Here is a 19,612-nt window from a genome sequence, read left to right on the forward strand (position 1 = left end):
GGGCCTTATAAAACTTGCCCTGTAGAATCCTCTTTTTCCATTTTAACTCCCTCCCAGAGCAATATCAATTTTTATAGACTACAGAGAAGACACTTTATAGTAGTACCCAAATAATTGCACATGCGTCTGATTATGTAGCCCACCACTGTTCTATACTCTCCCCTGGTTACCTTTTCCCAATTTGCTGAAAATCTCCTTCCTCAATCCATGTCTTCCCCACTCCCCCAGATTCCATTTGCTACCCCCACTCCCATCCCAATTCCCTTCATCTAGCAGTAGGATTAGTAGTTTTTTAAAAGAGAATATCTCCCAGACCACAGGCAATTACGAGATCCCTATCTCTCTTAAAGACCATCTCCCTTCAACCAAAGTAACATTCATTAGTGAAACCCCCTTCCATCACCAAAGCAAAAGACGACCTTCATTTTTCCACTTTTCAGTTTTTTCCCCTTCTCTTCACCACCTCCTCTGAAACTCTTCTCTTCCTGAGAGACCACAGGGGTCACCTTCTTTTTAGTGCTAGCCCTCAACATGACATGGATACATCACATAGCTTGCATTCATTCATTTCTCTTGCCGTTCAATTATCAGGGATATTCAAAAAGAAAATTATTTTTTCAAGTCTTGATTTCTGTTCTAAGAATAATCCAAGCATTTTTTTAAATTGTTGAATAACTCAGATTTGCAGAATTGGTCATCTTGGGCTGTATGTATCCTGAACTTCATTGGTCTTCAGGACATAATATTCTATTACTCAGATTTTTTCTGATGGGTGCAGAATAGTCTTGTTTTTCAATTTCTTTTCCTTTGTATTTGATGTCTTTTATCCTAATTACTTGCAAAAGTTATTATTTCTGAATTGAAATGTTAATTTTAACCACTATGTGTCTTGATGACTGAAGCCTTGAGATGTCCCATAGGTCTGAACTAAGATAATAGCAATAGAAATAAAAAAGAGGGAAAAAATATGAGAAGCTTTTCAGAGGTAAAAATCAATAGCACTGTCAATTGAATGTATATGTTTCCCAGAAGAACATAGCATGACAAAATCTGAACACTATGATGCCGGAAATAAAATAAGACAACTGCTTAAAATTTATGAACACACAAAAATGAAATAGTAATTGAAAAAGTTATGTTACACCCAACTGGACTAATTCAAAAGATTGCTAACTTTTTTCTCTGCTTTCAAATTTGTCCTCTTCCCCCAATCCATCTTATATATCACTTACAGAGAAATCTTACTAAAGCATTGCCTTTTAAATTTTAATATGTATATGTATGTATGTGTGTATGCACACACAGACATAATACTCTAGGTTATTATTATTAAATCTACAATTGTCACTTGTAATAGGGTGATTCAACTTCTCAAAATAGTAGTCTGATTAATTTTTAATAATAAAATGCTCTTTTTGATTTTCTTCCCGAGTTATTTTTACCTTCTGAATCCAATTCTCCCTGTGCAACAAGAGAACTGTTCGGTTCTGCAAATATGTATTGTATCTAGGATATACTGCAACATATTTAACATATATAGGACTGCTTGCCATCCTGGGGGTGGGGGAGGAGGGAGGGAGGGGAAAAAACGAAACATAAGTGATTGCAAGGGATAATGTCGTGTAAAAATTATCCTGGCATGGATTCTGTCAATACAAAGTTATTATTAAATAAAATAAAATTTAAAATAATAATAATAATAATAAAATGCTCATAGAAGGAAGAAAAATAGATGTATAAGTAACCAATAGGATATTTTGAAGTTTTTTGATACCATTACATAATTATGCATTCTATAAGGGATCCAAGCAATTACTAGAGTAAGCAACATATCATAGTAGTGTAAAATGGGAATCTTAACATTCTTACTTGAAAATTCCTAGAGTTAGTATAAGGTCTAAGACTGTAACAAACATAATACAATGACTTCTGTAAATAGTCATCTTAAAAAGCTATGATCAAAATTATAAAATATTTTAAATGCATTTAGCATGTTTTAGATAGCATTCCATTTTGTGAGCATTAATTTTTTTTTTCATTTAATTGGCACAGTGTTCACTTGGCAAGAAGACTACTTCAGTTAGAAAAGCAAAACTCGTTGTTTGTAAAAGACCTGGAACATCAAAAGGAACATATAACACAGATTTCACAAGAGGTAAATAATTGAAACAAAAGGCACGCATATGAAGAGTCCCAATATTCAATTTAGTCCTTTGTAGACATATTGTTTGTTTTTAAGGCAATTTTCAAATAAGTGGTTTGCTGTTATAAAATATGATCCACATTTATGAAACTAAACTTATGTTAAAGCTTTATAAAGCAGTTTTTAGTCTATGGCAAAACGAAGATCAAAAGAAAGATTACTACTTTACCCAGACTAAATATAAATGCAGGCTAGACAGATAAAGCTTTGATTTCTGAGGAAATCTCCTACTAAAACAAGATTGGTAGTTGGAGTGGCATCTTAAACTCCCAACTAATACTTCATTTTTTATATAGATTTGTTTTTTGAGATATTGGTGATGGTCACATTTATTAATGTACTGCATACTGAACATGAAAGTCTCAAAACATTGAATTCTTTAGTGTAAGATATATGATTAGATTAGGCAGCTAGGTGGTAAAGTAAGATAGAATGCTAGGCCTAAAGTCAAAAAGATTCATCGACCTGAGTTCAAATCACTAACTAGTTGTGTGACCCTGGACAAATCACTTAACTCTATTTGCTTTATTTACTCATTTGTAAAGTGGAGAAAGAAATGGCAAATCACTGTAGTATCTTTGCCAAGAAAATCCCAAATAAGATCACTAATAGTCAAACACAACTAAAATAACTTATTTTAATTTACTGGAAACTAATTTATATTTCTTATTTTCCTCAATTTTAAGTCATTAAAAAAATAAACATTTTACATGGTTTTATCTGTTCAAAATTTTTTATGAAATTTTTGCACAGTTCTTTTTTAGAATTGCTAGTTCCAGTAGGAATAAAAAACAAAAGATGATATTTCAGTACCTGCTATAAATACATTTTGCCAGTTTTTTTTATTTCATTACTTCTAATAAGTATATGTTTTTGTCGGTTGTTGTTCCTGTTTTAGTGTACTGAAATATTCAGTTGCTTTGATAGCATGTCTTTCATAACTGAAATACCATTCCTCTAAACTATCTTTTTTACTACAGCATAAATGTACTAAGAATCAACTATCTAATTTATTCCTATTTTTAACATCTCTTATTAAGTTCCTTCAAACTATTCCAGTTACATTTTTATATAAGGACTATGTTTTATCTAAATTCTGTGTTACTCAGTATATTAGAAGATACCTAATATTGCTAATATTATACTTTATCCCACCCCCCCTCCAATTTTTAAAAAAATGTAATTGTACTTGTATATTGACTATAGTATATATGCCTATGTGTATTTGTACTATCCTAGGAGTCTTTATATCCCTAAAAGTCTCGCTAAATAAAAACATCAGAATACATAAATTAGGTATACAATATGAAGAATTCCAAGAGTAAAAAAGCAAATTTTCCATCTGTGGTTAGTGTAATTACTTATAAGTTACTAAGACCTATTAACAAGTGCTATAAAATTATGGTACATCAAGTGCTAAACTATTGCTTTTACATGATTGAGAAAGAAGTACTATGTCTTAAAAATTCTATAATTTTGCCCCTCTATTATAGTCATTTTTTTGCTTAAAATAAAAATAATTATCAAAAACTGAAGTGATAAAAATATAAGGTGAAGTAACTGAAGAAAAAAACAAGGAGAACATGATAGTTGTCTTTACATATTTGAAAGGTATGTGGAAAATGAGAGTTGTTGCTTGGCTCTAGCTGGCAGAACTAGGAACACAGGAGAAAAGTTTCAAAGAAGCAAATTTAGTCTTGTATAGGGAAAACTTCCTAACATATAAAGCAATCTCAAAGTAGAATGAAATGGAAACAAGCAAAAACTTGAATAAGTTTTTGTTGAGTATTGTGGGAGGAGGGGATAAAGAAGGGGGAGGTCTGGTTCTTTATGACTTAGATTTAGCAGCCGCTGGGGTTCCTTCCAGCCCTAAATTCTTTTATTCTCTGAAAACCTAAAAGATGCTATAGTATTAAACTATTTTATAAAATTAGAGAATGTAAATTTAAATTAATTTAACATTTTAAAAATTATTTTTTAAATGCTATAGAATCCATAGTTTTTGAAAGAGGTTGAATATATTAAATTTTTATAATGTTTGAAGAAAGAATAGCTTATCATCTGACATTAAAATAATATTTTATTTATGCCATTCAGAATGCCTTTAAGGTTATAGATGATATACTATGATAAGAGTCTGTCAAAATAAGAAGGGTCAAGTATTTTTAATGAAAACAAACATCTTACATTAATCATATAATACAGATTTTTGCATGAAAACAAATATTTTAAGGTAAAAAATTTTTATTTTTGCACCTTAATGTCATTTATCTCTCTACTGAGTTATATTGCTTATACTGTTCTGCCCATTTTGTCTGTTTTGCCCTTGTAATCCAATCAGTTAATGTTATTAATATAACCGTATAGAAGATGGTATGCCCTTTACAATAGAAGAAAACAAAAACAAAATTCATAAACTCTAAAAGAACCAGGGCCAATTAAGCCAGATAATTTTTAAAGAAAAATTAAGTTCAAGTTTTTGGTTCTAATTTTTTTTGGATAAATATTGACAGTATTTGTTGATAACTTTATATGGTTATATCACAGTGAATAGTGTTGAGGCAAACTATGCACAGAATATAATATCAATGAGTTTCATTTTTAACCTCATGATCAAAAACCATTTATTGGGCTTTTTTGTGATAGGGAACACACAGAAAGAATTATGTAGTTATATCCATTGTCCAAAAGATTATGGAGAAAGAACTGATTTAAGCCAGAAAGATCTGGGTTTCAAGTCCTACTTCTGACATAAATTTGCTTTGTCACCCTGAGCAAATCATTTAACACTCTTTTAAGTAGTAAAGCTGTTAACCTGCATTTCCTCATTAAAAACTCCCTATATTTGTTAAATCAAAGGTTAGGCTCCATATCCTGTTCTTGTCCTCCAGGAATTTATAATTTTGGACCTGTTCATAGTTAAAGACATTTATATTTCAATTAAGTAATATTATTTGAATAAGTTTGAAGAAGTTTGGAAAGATAAACTTGGAACCCTAGAGACAAATGTAAATAATTGCTAATAAATCCTTTTTAGTTAGAGTGAGAATGAGAAGATTAAAAAACAAGGATACTTGATACATAATGTACACAAATGATACCAACAAGGACAGGCTGGATACTGCTGAAGAAAAGCATGTCTCAAGAAATTAAACAATCTATAATAGTCACCCCCTTTCTTTAAAAATAAAAATAAAAACCTTCCCTTGATCTCTGTCTTTTCAAGCTGTCGTTCTTTCTCTCCTTCTTTTCACTGTCAAACTTCACCATCCATTCATTCATCAACCTTACACAATCTAGCTTCTGTCCCTACTACTATGCAGAAACTTTTCATTTCACATTCAACATTGGCAATCTTGCTTATTTACTGAATCCAGTGGTCATTTCTCATGACATTCTCTCTAACCTATTTGCCATATTTGGCACTGTTGGCCACTTTCTCCTTGATCCTCTCCTGCAGTGGATTCCACAACACTGCTCTCTTCTGATTCTTCTTAGTCTCCTTCACAGGTTCATCTTCCTCCTGATATCCTAACACCGTCCTCTCAGTTATTTTATCTCACTGTACCTTCTGTCCCAGCTAGTCGATCTATTTCCATAGCTTCAATTATTGCTTCTATATAGTTGACTTGTACGTCAACATATCTATCCATCACCAGTCCATCTCCTGATTTCTAATTCTGTTTCCATCTTCCTATTAGATGTGTCCTCCTGCATGTTCCACTAACACTAATCTTCCTGAAATTTTTCCTCTCCTTCCTAATGGCATGAGTGTTCACTCCACTCACCCAGATTCAAATTCTTTATTTCTATTTTTCAGCTTCTTTTACATAAATTTAACCATCAATTTACACAAATATGTTAATAGGCAAAGAAAAGGAGAGTCTTACATTAAACTAAAAACCTAATTACATTTGGTTTTGTATATTAAATTTAACATTATAATAGCAAAACTGCATTGCTAGCTTTCAGAAATTTTTTTGTTTTCTTCTTTGCATTTAATGTGTCATTTATGCCTCTTTTCTTATTTTGCATCATGATTACTACCCCAGTTTTCCTCTGTCCCATGCAAAATAGAAATACTCAATTATAACACACAAGCATATAAGTATATGAGCAAAATAAAACCAAATATTGTCCATATAAATGTATGTCTTAATCTGCATCTCTAGTCTATTATAATCTTTCTGCCAAAAGATAGGATAAATGATTGCTCATCAGTTTTCTGAAGTCACGATTATTACACTGACCAAAGTTATTTTACTTTACATTATTATAGTCATTACATAATTTGTTCTCTTATGTCCACTTAATTTTGATTCAGTTCATGCAGTTAGTCCTAGTTTCTCTGTAGTTGTCATTTTTCACTTTTCTCTCTTTGTTATCCATATAATCAATTGGTAAATTCTATTAATTCTCTTAACAATATTGTCGAGAGAACTTCACAGTTTTTCTTCTTTCTTTTTTGTTATTTTAAAATAAATTTCATTATTTGATATACATAGTTTTTAAATTATCAAGATTTTCCAATATATTACTCCCAAAGAAGCATACTTAGTCATATTATTTAAAGAAAAAAAAAAAGAATGAGGAAAAAACAGTTTGGCAAAAGTGGCTACACCAAAAATAAAAACAAAATCATCTGTCATTTTCTCCAGCTTCTGCACAGAAAAAAGAAAACTGTCTTCTCATAGCTCTTTTTTTTAAAAGGAGAAAAAAAGTTTTATTTTCTTCTCAATTGTTTTTTTTTTATTATTATTATTATAACTTTTTATTGACAGAACCCATGCCTGGGTAATTTTTTACAACATTATCCCTTGCACTCACTTCTGCTCTGACTTTTCCCCTCTTTCCCTCCACCCCCTCCCCTCTTTCCCTCCACCCCCTTCCCCAGATGGCAAGCAGTCCTATACATGTTGAATATGTCACAGTATATCCTAGATACAATATATGTGTGCAGAACCAAACAGTTCTTTTGTTGCACAAGAAGAATTGGATTCAGAAGGTATAAATAACCTGGGAAAAAAAACGAAAATGCAAGTAGTCCACATTCATTTCCCTGTGTTCCTTCTCTGGGTGTTTCTGTCCATCAATGATCAATTGGAGCTGAATTAGATCTTCCCTTTGTCAAAGAAAGCCACTTCCATCAGAATACATCCTCATACAGTATCGTTGTTGAAGCATATAATGATCTCCTGGTTTTGGTCATTTCACTTAGCATCAGTTCATGTAAGTCTCTCCAAGCCTCTCTGTATTCATCCTGCTGGTCATTTCTTACAAAACAATAATATTCCATAACATTCATATACCACAATTTACCCAGCCATTCTCCAATTGATGGGCATCCATTCCTTTTCCAGCTTCTAGCCACTACAAAAAGGGCTGCCACAAACATTTTGGCGCATACAGGTCCCTTTCCCTTCTTTAGTATCTCTTTGGGATATAAGCCCAGAAGTAACACTGTTGGATCAAAGGTTATGCACAGTTTGATAACTTTTTGGGCATAATTCCAGATTGCTCTCCAGAATGGTTGGATCCGTTCACAACTCCACCAAGTCCATCAGTGTCCCAGTTTTCCCGCATCCCCTCCAACATTCATCATTATTTTTTCCTGTCATGTTAGCCAGTCTGACAGGTCTCACAGCTCTTTTTAATGGTCATTCTTGATCATTGTAATTTCACAGCATTCAGTTTCAATCACATTATTTTGTTGTTGTTGTTTACATTAGTATAGTGATTGTTCTTAGTTCTGCGTATTTTGCTTCGGTTAATATCCATGTTCCTATCCTCTGTATTCACCATCTGTACAGAACAGTAATCTTAATTCATTTAATTCATCAGCCACAGTGGGTTTAGCTGTTTATCTGCAAATTTGTATCTGCTTTGTTTCTAGTTCTTAACCACTGCAATAAATACTGCTGTAGATATATTGCTTTATATAGGGTTTTTCTTGTTGATTTCCTTGGGTTATATGCCTAACAGTGAAATCTCTGAATCAAAGGGTTTTGATATTTTAGTCATGACTTTGCACAAGTAGAGAAAAAAATGAGATGTATGATCCTACTAGGCACTGCAGTGGTCTTGTTCTGTGTAAACTAAAGATCTCTCTGTACATTTGTTGCATATTTTCATTGTTAGCTTTTGAAACTCAAGTTTTGTGCTGAAATTATGTCCCCAAAACATAATGAAAGTCCTTTAGAAAGGCTCCAAGCCCATGCATATGAAAGTCAGTGATGCAGCTTATTGAGAAAGTAAAGGCATTAGATAAACCATGTCAAAATGTTGGCAGGCTTCTGAATCCAATTCTCCCTGTGCAGCGGGAGAACTGTTCGGTTCTGCAAATATGTATTGTATCTAGGATATACTGCAACATATTTAACATATATAGGACTGCTTGCCATCTTGGGGGGGGGGGGGGATGGAGAGAGGGAGGGGAAAAAAACGAAACATAAGCGATTGCAAGGGATAATGTTGTATAAAAATTATCCTGGCATGGATTCTGTCAATACAAAGTTATTATTAAATAAAATAAAATAAAATAAAAAATGTTGGCAGGCTAATCAACCAGCTGGCTAAAGACATCAGGGCTGCTGATTCCATCCTTTATTGCAACCTCAAGGTTAAATGTCATCTCACCTCTGCTGTGCTCCCATACTCTGAAACCTTTAAGGATTGCAAATAGTTCATAGAGATTGCTGGTAGATCATTGCAAGCTGGTGCACCCTTTCCAAACTTCTAAAACCATCCACCAGCTGGGAAAGCTAGAGTGTCAGAGGTAATGTCAAGACATCACCAGTCTTGGCTTATTCTGATAGCAGCAATTGAAGTTTTAGCAATCTCTCCCTTGATTTTAAGAGGATGGCCAAGACAAGACACTTTATAGAAGTCTTGTATACAGTATGACATCCTCACACTGTTATTTAACACAGCGGAAGGTAAGAATCAGGTTAAGAAATGAGTTAGTTTTAAATTTTTTATTTGTTGTACAGTATGATACTGTAGATTTCATGTATCATGAAAAGTGAATATTGTCTAAAATCATTATTTTGGGTTTTTTTTTTAATTGAGATGATAGCACAAAAGGTCACAGAATTCTAGGGAATTGCTAGGAAGAAAAAATGTTTTGCATGTTATCAATTTTATTTTGTGCATTGCATTTGGAGGGGGGAAGGTTATTTCATGCTTGCTTTGGAAAATTGCATGTTATCAGAATTAATGTTTTGTTATAAAAATCATTTTCAGAAAAGTCCATTTATAGCAATCTCGAGCAAAAGTTTATAGTTTTTGGTGGTTATGAGACCCTCTATTTCCCATAGATTCAATGTATCAACATTCACATTTTTTACTTTCACACTGTTTTCTAGAACATTTCTCCCATGAAAGTTGAAGACTGACTACACTTATTAAATGTAACAATTTCAAAGCTAGCATGCTTGTGTCTCCTTTTGAACTTTCTTCTGTTTACTTACATGTATTTTTAAATGGTTCATTAAGGCTATCTTCTTTCATCACATTGGTACACTAACATGTCTGTGTTCCCCTATCAAAGAAATTTAACTCTTCCTTTTAATGTATATTTGTAATATAATGTATAACATAATGCATTTTATATAGACTATCATCCCCAATGACTATTGGAATTATTTTCTCTCTTTTGATTGCCTTTAATCTATTCTGGATAAACAGAGATCTTTAGAACGTTGCTCCTCACCATTTTAGCATAAGTAAGTACATAATCAATTCATGTTAGCCACTCTTTTGATTGGCTGCTGAGCTGGATGGAGAGGAGCAAGGTCCAAAGTGACCATCTTGGCTGATTACAGAACCTCATATAGACTCTGGTTCCTGTATTTTTAAGCATCTTACCATTCCAATTTTTTGAAGCTCGGAGTATTGTGGCTATCTCCAATATTCCTCCCCCTAAAAGCAGAACAAAGAAAGTACAGAGTGGCAAAGAACAGATCTCTGTATCCATACAAAGAGTGTGATGTATTCCCCTATTCAGAGGCTCATAACATGTCACACTTTGGCACTGGCTAGTGTCTGAATGCACAATTTCCAGCTCAGCAGCCAATCAAAAGACAGCTCGTCATCATTTAACAGACTTAAAATAATACCTCCTGCATCAAGCAGAACATGCTGCACATACTCCTAAGAATGGGGCCTTCATTATCCAGTGTTAACAGCAGTAACATAAAATCCCAAAGAGGAGAGATTATCCAGGAAGAAACTGTGCTCAAAAATGTCAAAAGCTGAAAATAAGCCAAGAAGAAAATTAAGAAAAGGCCTTCACCTTTGGCAATTAAGAAGTTATTGGTAACTTTAGAAAGAGCAGTTTCAGTTGAGTGATGAGATTGGAAGCCAGCTTCTGAAGGGAATGAAAGAAAAGGAAATGGAAATAACAGTAGAGACAAGTATAATGTAGTAGAGTGCTAGAGTTGGAATCAAGAAGACTCATGTTCAAATCCTGCTTTCAAATGAATGAGTTAGACTTGATAATTTCTAACATCCCTTTCAGCTAAAATCTATGATTCTGTGATTGTAGACAGTTTTTTCCTCCAAGAGTTTATTTCAGGAAGGGGAAGGTGATTACTAAAAGTCATGGCAGTATTTAGTGAAGGATTTTTAAGGTTTAGAGAGACGTAGGCTGTAAGATTCTTCAAAAATCAACTGCCAAGCATTCAAATTCTATTGCAGAGAGCCTAACTGATGATCAGGCCATGTTGTTCAACTATCACATATACACTTGCCACAAAGACTATTTATGGAGAACTTAACACAAGCAAGTGCTCATATAATAGTTGGAAAAAAGCAATTCAACTGTGAATAACTTAGCTTTTTTCAGCAATACAATGATCCAAGACAACTCCAAAGAATTTATGATGAATAATGCTGTCCATCCAGAAGAGAACTGATTGTGTTTGAATGCATACTTTTTAAAAACTTTCTTTATTTTTTTTTATACAACATGAATATTATGGAAATGTTTTGCATAACAACCCATGATTAACCCATATCAAATTGTTTGTCTTCTTAATTGGGATGGGAGGAAGAAAGAGAATTTGGAACTTAAGAGTTATAAAAACAAATGTTTACAGTTGTTTTTGCATGTAACTTGGGGGGAGAATAAAATACTAAATGATTTTTTAAAAAAAGAAGAAAGCAATACAAATTTTGGAATTGATTGTATGACATGGAAGACACTGGCTGGCAAAGGACCACCTAGCATGGTGTGCCCTCATTGGAGAAGATACTGTGCACTATGAGCAAAACAGAATTGAAGTAGCTCAAAAGAAATAGGAGGTGCACACATTTAGGGAATCCACCCCAAATGTTCACATGATCTATTTGTGCCTGACCTGTAGTAGAGCATTCTGAGTTCATACTGGTTTGATCAACCACAGTGAGATACACTATAACTTGACTTTAACCTAGTGATATCATTTTGATCCTCTTCAAAAATGAAGGACAAAACCAACCAACTCAGTTCTCTTTATTTTATAAATTAGGAAATTGAGGCTCAGAGAAGTTGGGTCATTTGTCCAAGGTGTCTCAGTAAGTGGCAGAGCAGGGATTTGAATATGGGGTCTTCTTATTAAATCCAGTATATTCTTTCCATTGTACTCCATATTGGGTGATTGATAAATGTTTTTTGAATTGAATTAAAGCATCATATCTCCATATAGAGTGATTATATAGCTCCCTTTGACATTTTTCCCCATTACTCAATTATTCTTCAAGAAAATGTCTTTATATCAATTTAAGCCTATTTTATCTTGTCCTGTTCTCTCTAAACAATTACAGAGAAATAGTGAATGAATTTAAATTTCAAGGTACCTTTATGGTAACAAAAGAAAATGTAATGTTTTATCATTATCATCATTTCTATCAAATATTATTTATTACTGTTAATCCATGCATATAAATGCAGTGCCAAAAAGTGTCTGAAAATTGAAAAATTTTAAAGGAATGAATGTGCCAGTAGATAGGCAGCTCCTTTATCCAAATATATATGGGTAGTATAATGGAAAAAAGTACTGGACTTGTAATTAGGAGATGACTCTAAGTCCACGTTCTAGCTCCAGTATTTAACCAGTTTTGTGACTCTTTTTAGTTAAATAACAACTCCACTAAACTTCAAGTTCCTTATCTGAAAACTTAAGAATACTAGCAAAAAGCTTGTATGAGAAAGGCATCTAGTAGAAACTGAGTAGATGACTATCAATCAGTTGGAGAATGGCTAAATAAATTATGGTAGATGAATGTAATGAAATATTATTGTTTTATAAGAAATGATCAGCAGGTTGATTTCAGAAACACCTGGAGAGACTTGCATGAATTGATGCTAAGTGAACTGAGTAGAACCAAAAGCAACAATACAGCAACAATAAAATTATGTGATGATCAACTGTGATGAACTTGGCTCTTTTCAACAATGAGATGATTCAAGGCAATTCCGGTAGACTTTGGATGGAGAGAGCATCTGCATTCAGAGAGGACTATGGGGACTGAACGTGAATCACTACATAGTATTTTCATCTTTGTTATTGTTGTTGTTTGCTTCTTGTTTTTCTTTCTGTTTTTTCCCTTATGATCTGATTTTTCTTGTGTAGCATGATAAATATTGAAATATGTTTAGAAGACTTACACATGTTTAACATATATTGAATTACTTGCTATTTAGGGAGAAAGGAAGTGGAGAGGGAAGTAGAAAATTTTGGAATAGAAGGTTTTGTAAGAATGAATGTTGAAAACTTACCTTTGAATATATTTTGAAAAATAAAAAACTATTTTTAAAAAAAAAAGCACATTTAGTAAAATGTGGGATATAATACAAATATATTTTTATAATTATCATGCAAATTAGAAAAGGTTTTGAAAAGTATTTTATTCACTGAGAGTGTGCTCTATTGATTCATGTCTAAAAGGGAATGACAAATTAAAAAACTGAACTAAAAAAAGAGGTCAAAATGAAAATGGATAGAGTAGTGACTTTAGATGAAAACAGTACAAATAATAATTTTGAAGAGTTTGAACTTGTTAACCTGAATTTTTAGAGCTTGGTGCTAGTGAGATTGAAGCTAAAATTCAACCTCTCTGTTTTTTTTTAGCTTCACGTATGTTCTATTTCATGATAACACCATTGATGATCAATTTTATCAGTATTTGCCTTGGTCACTTAAGAAACCAAATAAGGAACTAACATAAAGCAAGATCAACACAAATTCAGGAAAAACAGCTCAAAAATGTAAATTTTATTGATAGTAAATCAGCATCAAATTTTTTTACTTTTTTTAAAGCAGTGCTTCTCCCCACTCCCTTTTAGTATTAAAAAAAAATTAATAAATGAACTGCTTTAGCTTTAATGTATCTTAGCCTAGTACTTTTACTTTACTACTTAAAATTCTACCATACTAGAAGCATAGTACCAAAGTACTGCCAAGAAATAGACCTAGTCTAAATTCAAAGGAACAGCCCTGCTAAATATGGAGATCTTTATCGCTAATAACTGACTGGCAACTTGGTGATTTTTTTTTTTTTAACCATGACAACTCATGGAACAAAAATACAAAGTAGCCTGCAATCATGTCAGCTCCCTTCTGGAATGATGGTGGCAGAAAGAACGAAAAAGAGGTAGAAGGGGATGACAAGAATCACAATTTTTAGAAGAGCTATAATTTTTTCATTTGATTTAAATAGGACAAAAAGTTTAAGGGTTGTGTTAATCTGTATTAAAGATCTTAAAAGTATAAAAGGGGGGGAAGGTGCTACGCTGAGGGGAAAAAATGAGAAGAAAAAGAGTAAAACTATAATGATTGGCCCCTGCAAGATGAAAAATACACAAAATTGGAAGATGACATAGGAGAAACAAGCATCACATAAATCTCACTCTTATCTGAACTGGTCAAAGAAAGTTTGAACACACCCAAACACACTGAATTTGGTGTAAAAATACAGTAAATTCAACAATAAAAAGACTAGGACAGGAAGAAAAGAAGGTAAAAATCAAAGATGTATTTAGTCACAGACAAAATATATAAATAGGGTAAGTGCCTATTGAGGGAATAAAAGAAAGAAAATACTGGTAAGAACTATTGATCAGGGAAAAGTGAAAGAGAAGGACAACCAAATGTAAGAGCTCATTTCAGTTATAAATGGTAATATTGATTTCATTACTTCTCTTTCACCACCAAATATTTTGTCAAGAATGGGACTAAGGGCAAAGAGAGAAAAAAATATATATGCAAAAGAATACAATTGGGGAAAATACACAATAGTTTTAAACATGAATAGGATAGACTCAAAAGAATGCAGAAGACCGCAGGATGAATTAGAAAGCAGAATTCAACACTCTGTTCTTTATAAGAAACACACTTTAAATAGATCCACAGAGAATAAAAATGAAAGACATGCAGAATTTACTAGTCAGGCAGACTCAAAAAATCGGGGTTAGCAATAATCTGACTATAGAGCAGTAAAAATAGATATGGTTAAAAGAGGTAAACAACGTAATGCTTAATAATATTGCAGACAATATCATTACTTAATGCAAAATATACTGAATGGAATACCATCTAAATACTACAGGAGAAGGTTATTGAATGATTTGTTGTGGTTATTCAAGAGCTTCAGTCAGGTGACCCCTTTTGAGGTTTTCTTTGCAAAGATAGTTTATTTCCTTCTTTAGCTCAGTTTACAGATGAGGAACTGAAATAAGCGATTAAGTGATTTACACACAGCTAGTAAGTACTTGAGGCTAGATTTGTACTCAGAAATATCTGCTTTCAGGACTCCAAGTCTAGCTCCCTATCCACTGCTTCACCTAGGGAGAAATAAACAGCAAAATTATAATAGGAAATGCAATGAACCTCTTCCAGACTTAGACAAATCTAACAAAATATAAGCAAGGAAGAAATTAAGGACTTGAATATAGTTTTATATAATGTTCTAATGTAGTGTTCTCGGTTTGGTTTTTTGGAGATCTCTGGGGCAGCCTTCTTTTCAGCAGAGTAATCACCACAAGAATAGCCAGTGTTAATGTCCAAATTCTTTATTGTCTCCTTCCCCTGGTGCTCAGCTAGCTTTCTGGTGGCCTTCAGAGGGGACTTGGTTTCAGTGGAGAAAATTCAGGAGGACAGGCCAGCCACCATAAGGCTGATGAAGATGGAAATGAATCTCTCTCCTTGGCTCCAAGAGCTTGAGCTCCTGCCTCCAGTCTGCTTGTCTTCTCTGGCTCTTAGTCCCCGCTTATATGCTCTACACTGAGTATAAATCAATCATTATATCACTAGGAAACCATTATTTGTTGTAAGATTAAATCAGTCATACTGAGCTTAGAGAACTATTAAGCACCATGCTAAACTAGATAACCATTGTCTCATTAATTCTACTGACTTAAGAATCCTTGTTTCAAGTTCAGAGTTCTGCCCCATACAGTTTTAGAAAAGTATATATGGGCAGCTAGATGGAGTAGTCAGGTAGAACTGTAATTAGCCAATCTCAGACCCTTGACCCTTACCTGCTGTGTGACATCACTTTTGTCTCACCAAAAAAAGAACAAGGAGGAGGAGAAAAAGAAAGAAAGAAAAGAATATATGATAAGTTTCTAGCATTTACTAAAAGACAATAGAAAGAATATTTATTTCTTAATTGTGTATTAGACTTTACAAAAGGTAAATTTGTGCTTGTACATAAAATCCTCAAGTATAAAACCCAAAGTAATATTAAACAGAATCTTTACTGACTAAAACACAGTAAAAGTTATAATCAGTACAAGGCTTTGGAAGTCAGAATTCCAATTTAAATGAGACTATACAATATAATCCTAAGGCCAAAGAACAAATCATGGAAAGAAATAATAGATAATTTCATAAAGGAAATTATAATAACTAGATAGTATTGCCATATCTTTTGGAATTGAACCAAAATAATCTCTAGGAAAAAATTTATTAGTAGTAAATAGTTTTATCAACAAAAGAAAGAACAGGTCATTAAATTGGTTATGCAACTAAAAAATACCACTAGAAAAACCACAGATCAAAAAAATCCAACTAAACACAATGAATGAAAAAATTCATTAAACAATTTGCTACAGCAACTTTTACAGATCTTTTCTATTTGTCTTTTATGCTGACCTCCCTCCATTTATATCTCTGAATGCTAGAAATGATTTTGCTTTTAAAAAAATCAGGTTAGCTAATAATTTAGTCTTTCAATTTAAAACAAAAAAGGGTTTATTAAACATTCAAAGCTTTCAGAAAATAACCATAAATAAAATGTTGTATCCCAAAATACTCAATATTTCTATATAGACTCCCACATAATGAGCATATGGAGAGGATATGAATAAGAGTAGAACACAAGATGGGCAGAGTTTTAATATGTATCATTGGTGGTTATTCCCATCTTAGAGGAGAACACAGATACATAATAATTGACGTTTTTCTTCAGTTCTCTTTTAGGGATGTTTTTATATAGAAAGTTATGTTATTTTTTTAACATTTCAATATCTGTATGTGTGAAATGGAAGAAATGATTTTGCTGCAGGTTCATTTCACATGCACAGAACCCTCTCAAAATCTTGAGTATTTTGGAATATAACATTTTATTTATGGTTCTTTTCTGGAAGCTTTGATATTTACAGGCTAAATCCGCGATACCAGGGATGTCTTTTCTACCATGACTTGTCCTCTTCAGTTGTTTTTCTTCCCTGATACATCTTTTCTAAATGGTCCTGAGCCTGAGTGCATCTTTTAGCCAGTTGCCCTAATTACCTTTGTAGTTAGCTTTGGAAAAAATAAAAAATAATATTTAGACCAAGTCCTGAATGGTAGCCTCAGCAGTCAAACAAAGGTGGTCTCAAACAAAAAATTAGCACTACAATTGTCAATGATCTCATATTTCCTAGAATGATTAAAATGATAAGTAATCAATAAACTTTAAAGTACTCTCATCATGAGCCAGGATTCTATTGTGAAATCTTATCTCCATCTTTACATCATATTTCATAGATATCACTCTCCCAGAGAAAACCCTAAAGCAGAGCCTCATCACCTCACATTTGTATTATTATAAGAATTTCCTAGTTAATCTTCCTGCTATTCCTAATCCCTCTTCCACATTGCTGACAAAATGATTTTCCTCTAATGTAGGTATGATTATTTTAACCCTTTAACTCAGTAAACTCCAGAGGCTTCTTGCTTACCTCCAAGATCAGATCTAAAGTCCATTGCTGCCTTCCCAGTGTTAGCACACTGTACCTCTTTCCATGCACCTATCAATCCAGCTACATTGTCCTATTTGCTATTCTTCCCATTCTGTTGGAAATACTTTGACACTGGCTCCCCTTGATCTCCCACTTAGCTCTGCCTCCTGCTCCTCTGGCTTCCTCGGAAGTCTCAGCTCCAATCCTACCTTCTCTCCTCTTCACACCTAACCCCAGTGACAATTCTCTGAGAATACATTCCAGTGTTCAAGGAGAAGTCTGACTCATATTGTCTCTCCAATGACAATGGGAGCTCGTCAAGGACTTTCTTTCTCTTTGTTTTCCCAGCACTTAAACACACCATATGAGGGCATCATAGCTAAGGATAGCAAGCAGACAGATATGGATAGACCATAGAGTGGAAAGATAGAAAGAAGGGACACACTGGGAAGGACTCAAAACTACAGAAGAGCTTTTGTTTGATCCTAATGGCTTAATTGAGAGCCATTATTTATTGAATGGGGCCACTTTGGAGGATGGATTAGATGGGAAAGAGAATTGAGGCTGGGGGAAGTCAATACAAAAGCTATTATAATTATGGGGAGGACAGAAATGGTAACTATTATCATTGGCATGAAGGGTGTGTGCAAGAGATTTTGTAAAGAAGAAAATTATAAGATTTAATAACTCTTTGGATAAGTGAAATGAATTAGAGAAGGATCCCATGTTTATTCCCAAGTGAAAGAAGAAATATAGAGAGGAGACTGAAGGTGGAGAAATATTGTGGAGCTATTAAAATAGTTGTGAGAGGTGATGAGGGTGTGAGCTACAATAGTGATTGTATGAGTGTAGAGCAAATTTATAGAAGCAATGTTAAGGGTAGAATTGAGGTGGCAATTGATGATATCTGGGAATTTAAAACCTGGGCCTCTGGAGACAAAGATATAATAATGGAAGAGGAAATGAAAAAGGGAAGAATCAAAGATGACACCGTGGGTCACTAATAGTTGGGCATTGAATTCAGTTTTTTAAGGTGCTGAATTTGCTACCTAGGAACAGAAGGCAAGGAATAATAAGCATAAATCATCTGTGAAGTTCCAGCATTGAGCCAAATACTTTAAAGTTATTTTCTCAGAGGAAAAGCTAGATGTTTGTTGTAAGGATCAAATGAGATATTTATAAAGCACCTACTATATAGTCCCTGATTCATAGTTGGTGCTCCATAAGTGCTTTCATTATTATTCATCTTCATAATTCAGGTAGGTGCCATTATTATCTTTATTTTACAGTTGAAGGAATCGAGTCAAGCAGAAGTGAGTTGCTCAGGGTTATACACAGCCAGTAAGATTCTGAACTCAAATCTGAATGTAGGTTTACCAGAATCCAGGTCCAGCACTGTTTACTGCACCACCCCACTGCCAGGTGAAGATAGCACACAAATCTTTTTCATAGTAAGAATGTTTATAAACTTGATTTTGACTAATAATTATATACTGCAAAAATTACTATTTGAGCATTTGTATATAAACAACTGAATTTATTTTACCTTATTATATTTAGTTTAACTGTACAAACTTTCTCAGTAGATTAAGGCTATACTTTACAAGTAGTTTTGTCAAATGCTTAAATCAAGAAATTTGTACATGGTTCATAAACAAAGAATTTGTTCTTTGAGACATGTTTGTATGATAATCATATTCTCCTAGGACCTTGACAGCAATGTATTCCTTGATGAGGAAACTCCTTTGATTAATGCAAGTCAAAAGTTTACTCTATTCAACATCAGAGTCTTAAAGAGCTTTCTGGGACACTAAGATTAAGTATCATGCCCAGTGTCACATAGTCCTAGCCATTATATGCCAAAGGCAGGACTTGAACTTCAGTTTTCCTTGTTTCAAGTCTGTCCATCCCATATCTACCCCCATGTCCTGCCTCTCCATATTAATATAGATACACACATATTGTACACATATTTCTATGTAGATGTGTATTGCCATTTGTAACAGCTAAAGACTACATGCAAATTACTATTGAAATAGTAAAGAATGATAAACATATTAATAATTCTCTCATTAAGCTTCAAACAAATTACCTTATTTATTGAAGAGTATGGTTATGTATTTGTGTGTAATGCCTTTATTAACTCCATAAATAACTATTATTAAAGATCAGCCATACTCCTCCTGGCTTCTGGAGGTGTTATA

At 33.3% G+C, this 19,612-nt stretch overlaps 1 protein-coding gene across 2 annotated transcripts in view; it reads left to right on the forward strand.

The window, feature by feature from the left end:
• Positions 1 to 19,612, forward strand: part of PIBF1 (progesterone immunomodulatory binding factor 1) — a 294,559-nt gene that overhangs the window by 180,709 nt on the left and 94,238 nt on the right. For both annotated transcript variants that reach the window (XM_051983913.1, XM_051983912.1), the window contains one exon: positions 2,053 to 2,155. In XM_051983913.1, coding sequence (XP_051839873.1) covers positions 2,053 to 2,155 — 103 coding nt within the window. The remainder of the gene's footprint in view (positions 1 to 2,052; positions 2,156 to 19,612) is intronic.

This window comes from Antechinus flavipes, chromosome 3 (genome assembly GCF_016432865.1).
Source record: "Antechinus flavipes isolate AdamAnt ecotype Samford, QLD, Australia chromosome 3, AdamAnt_v2, whole genome shotgun sequence".
NCBI lineage: Eukaryota > Metazoa > Chordata > Mammalia > Dasyuromorphia > Dasyuridae > Antechinus > Antechinus flavipes.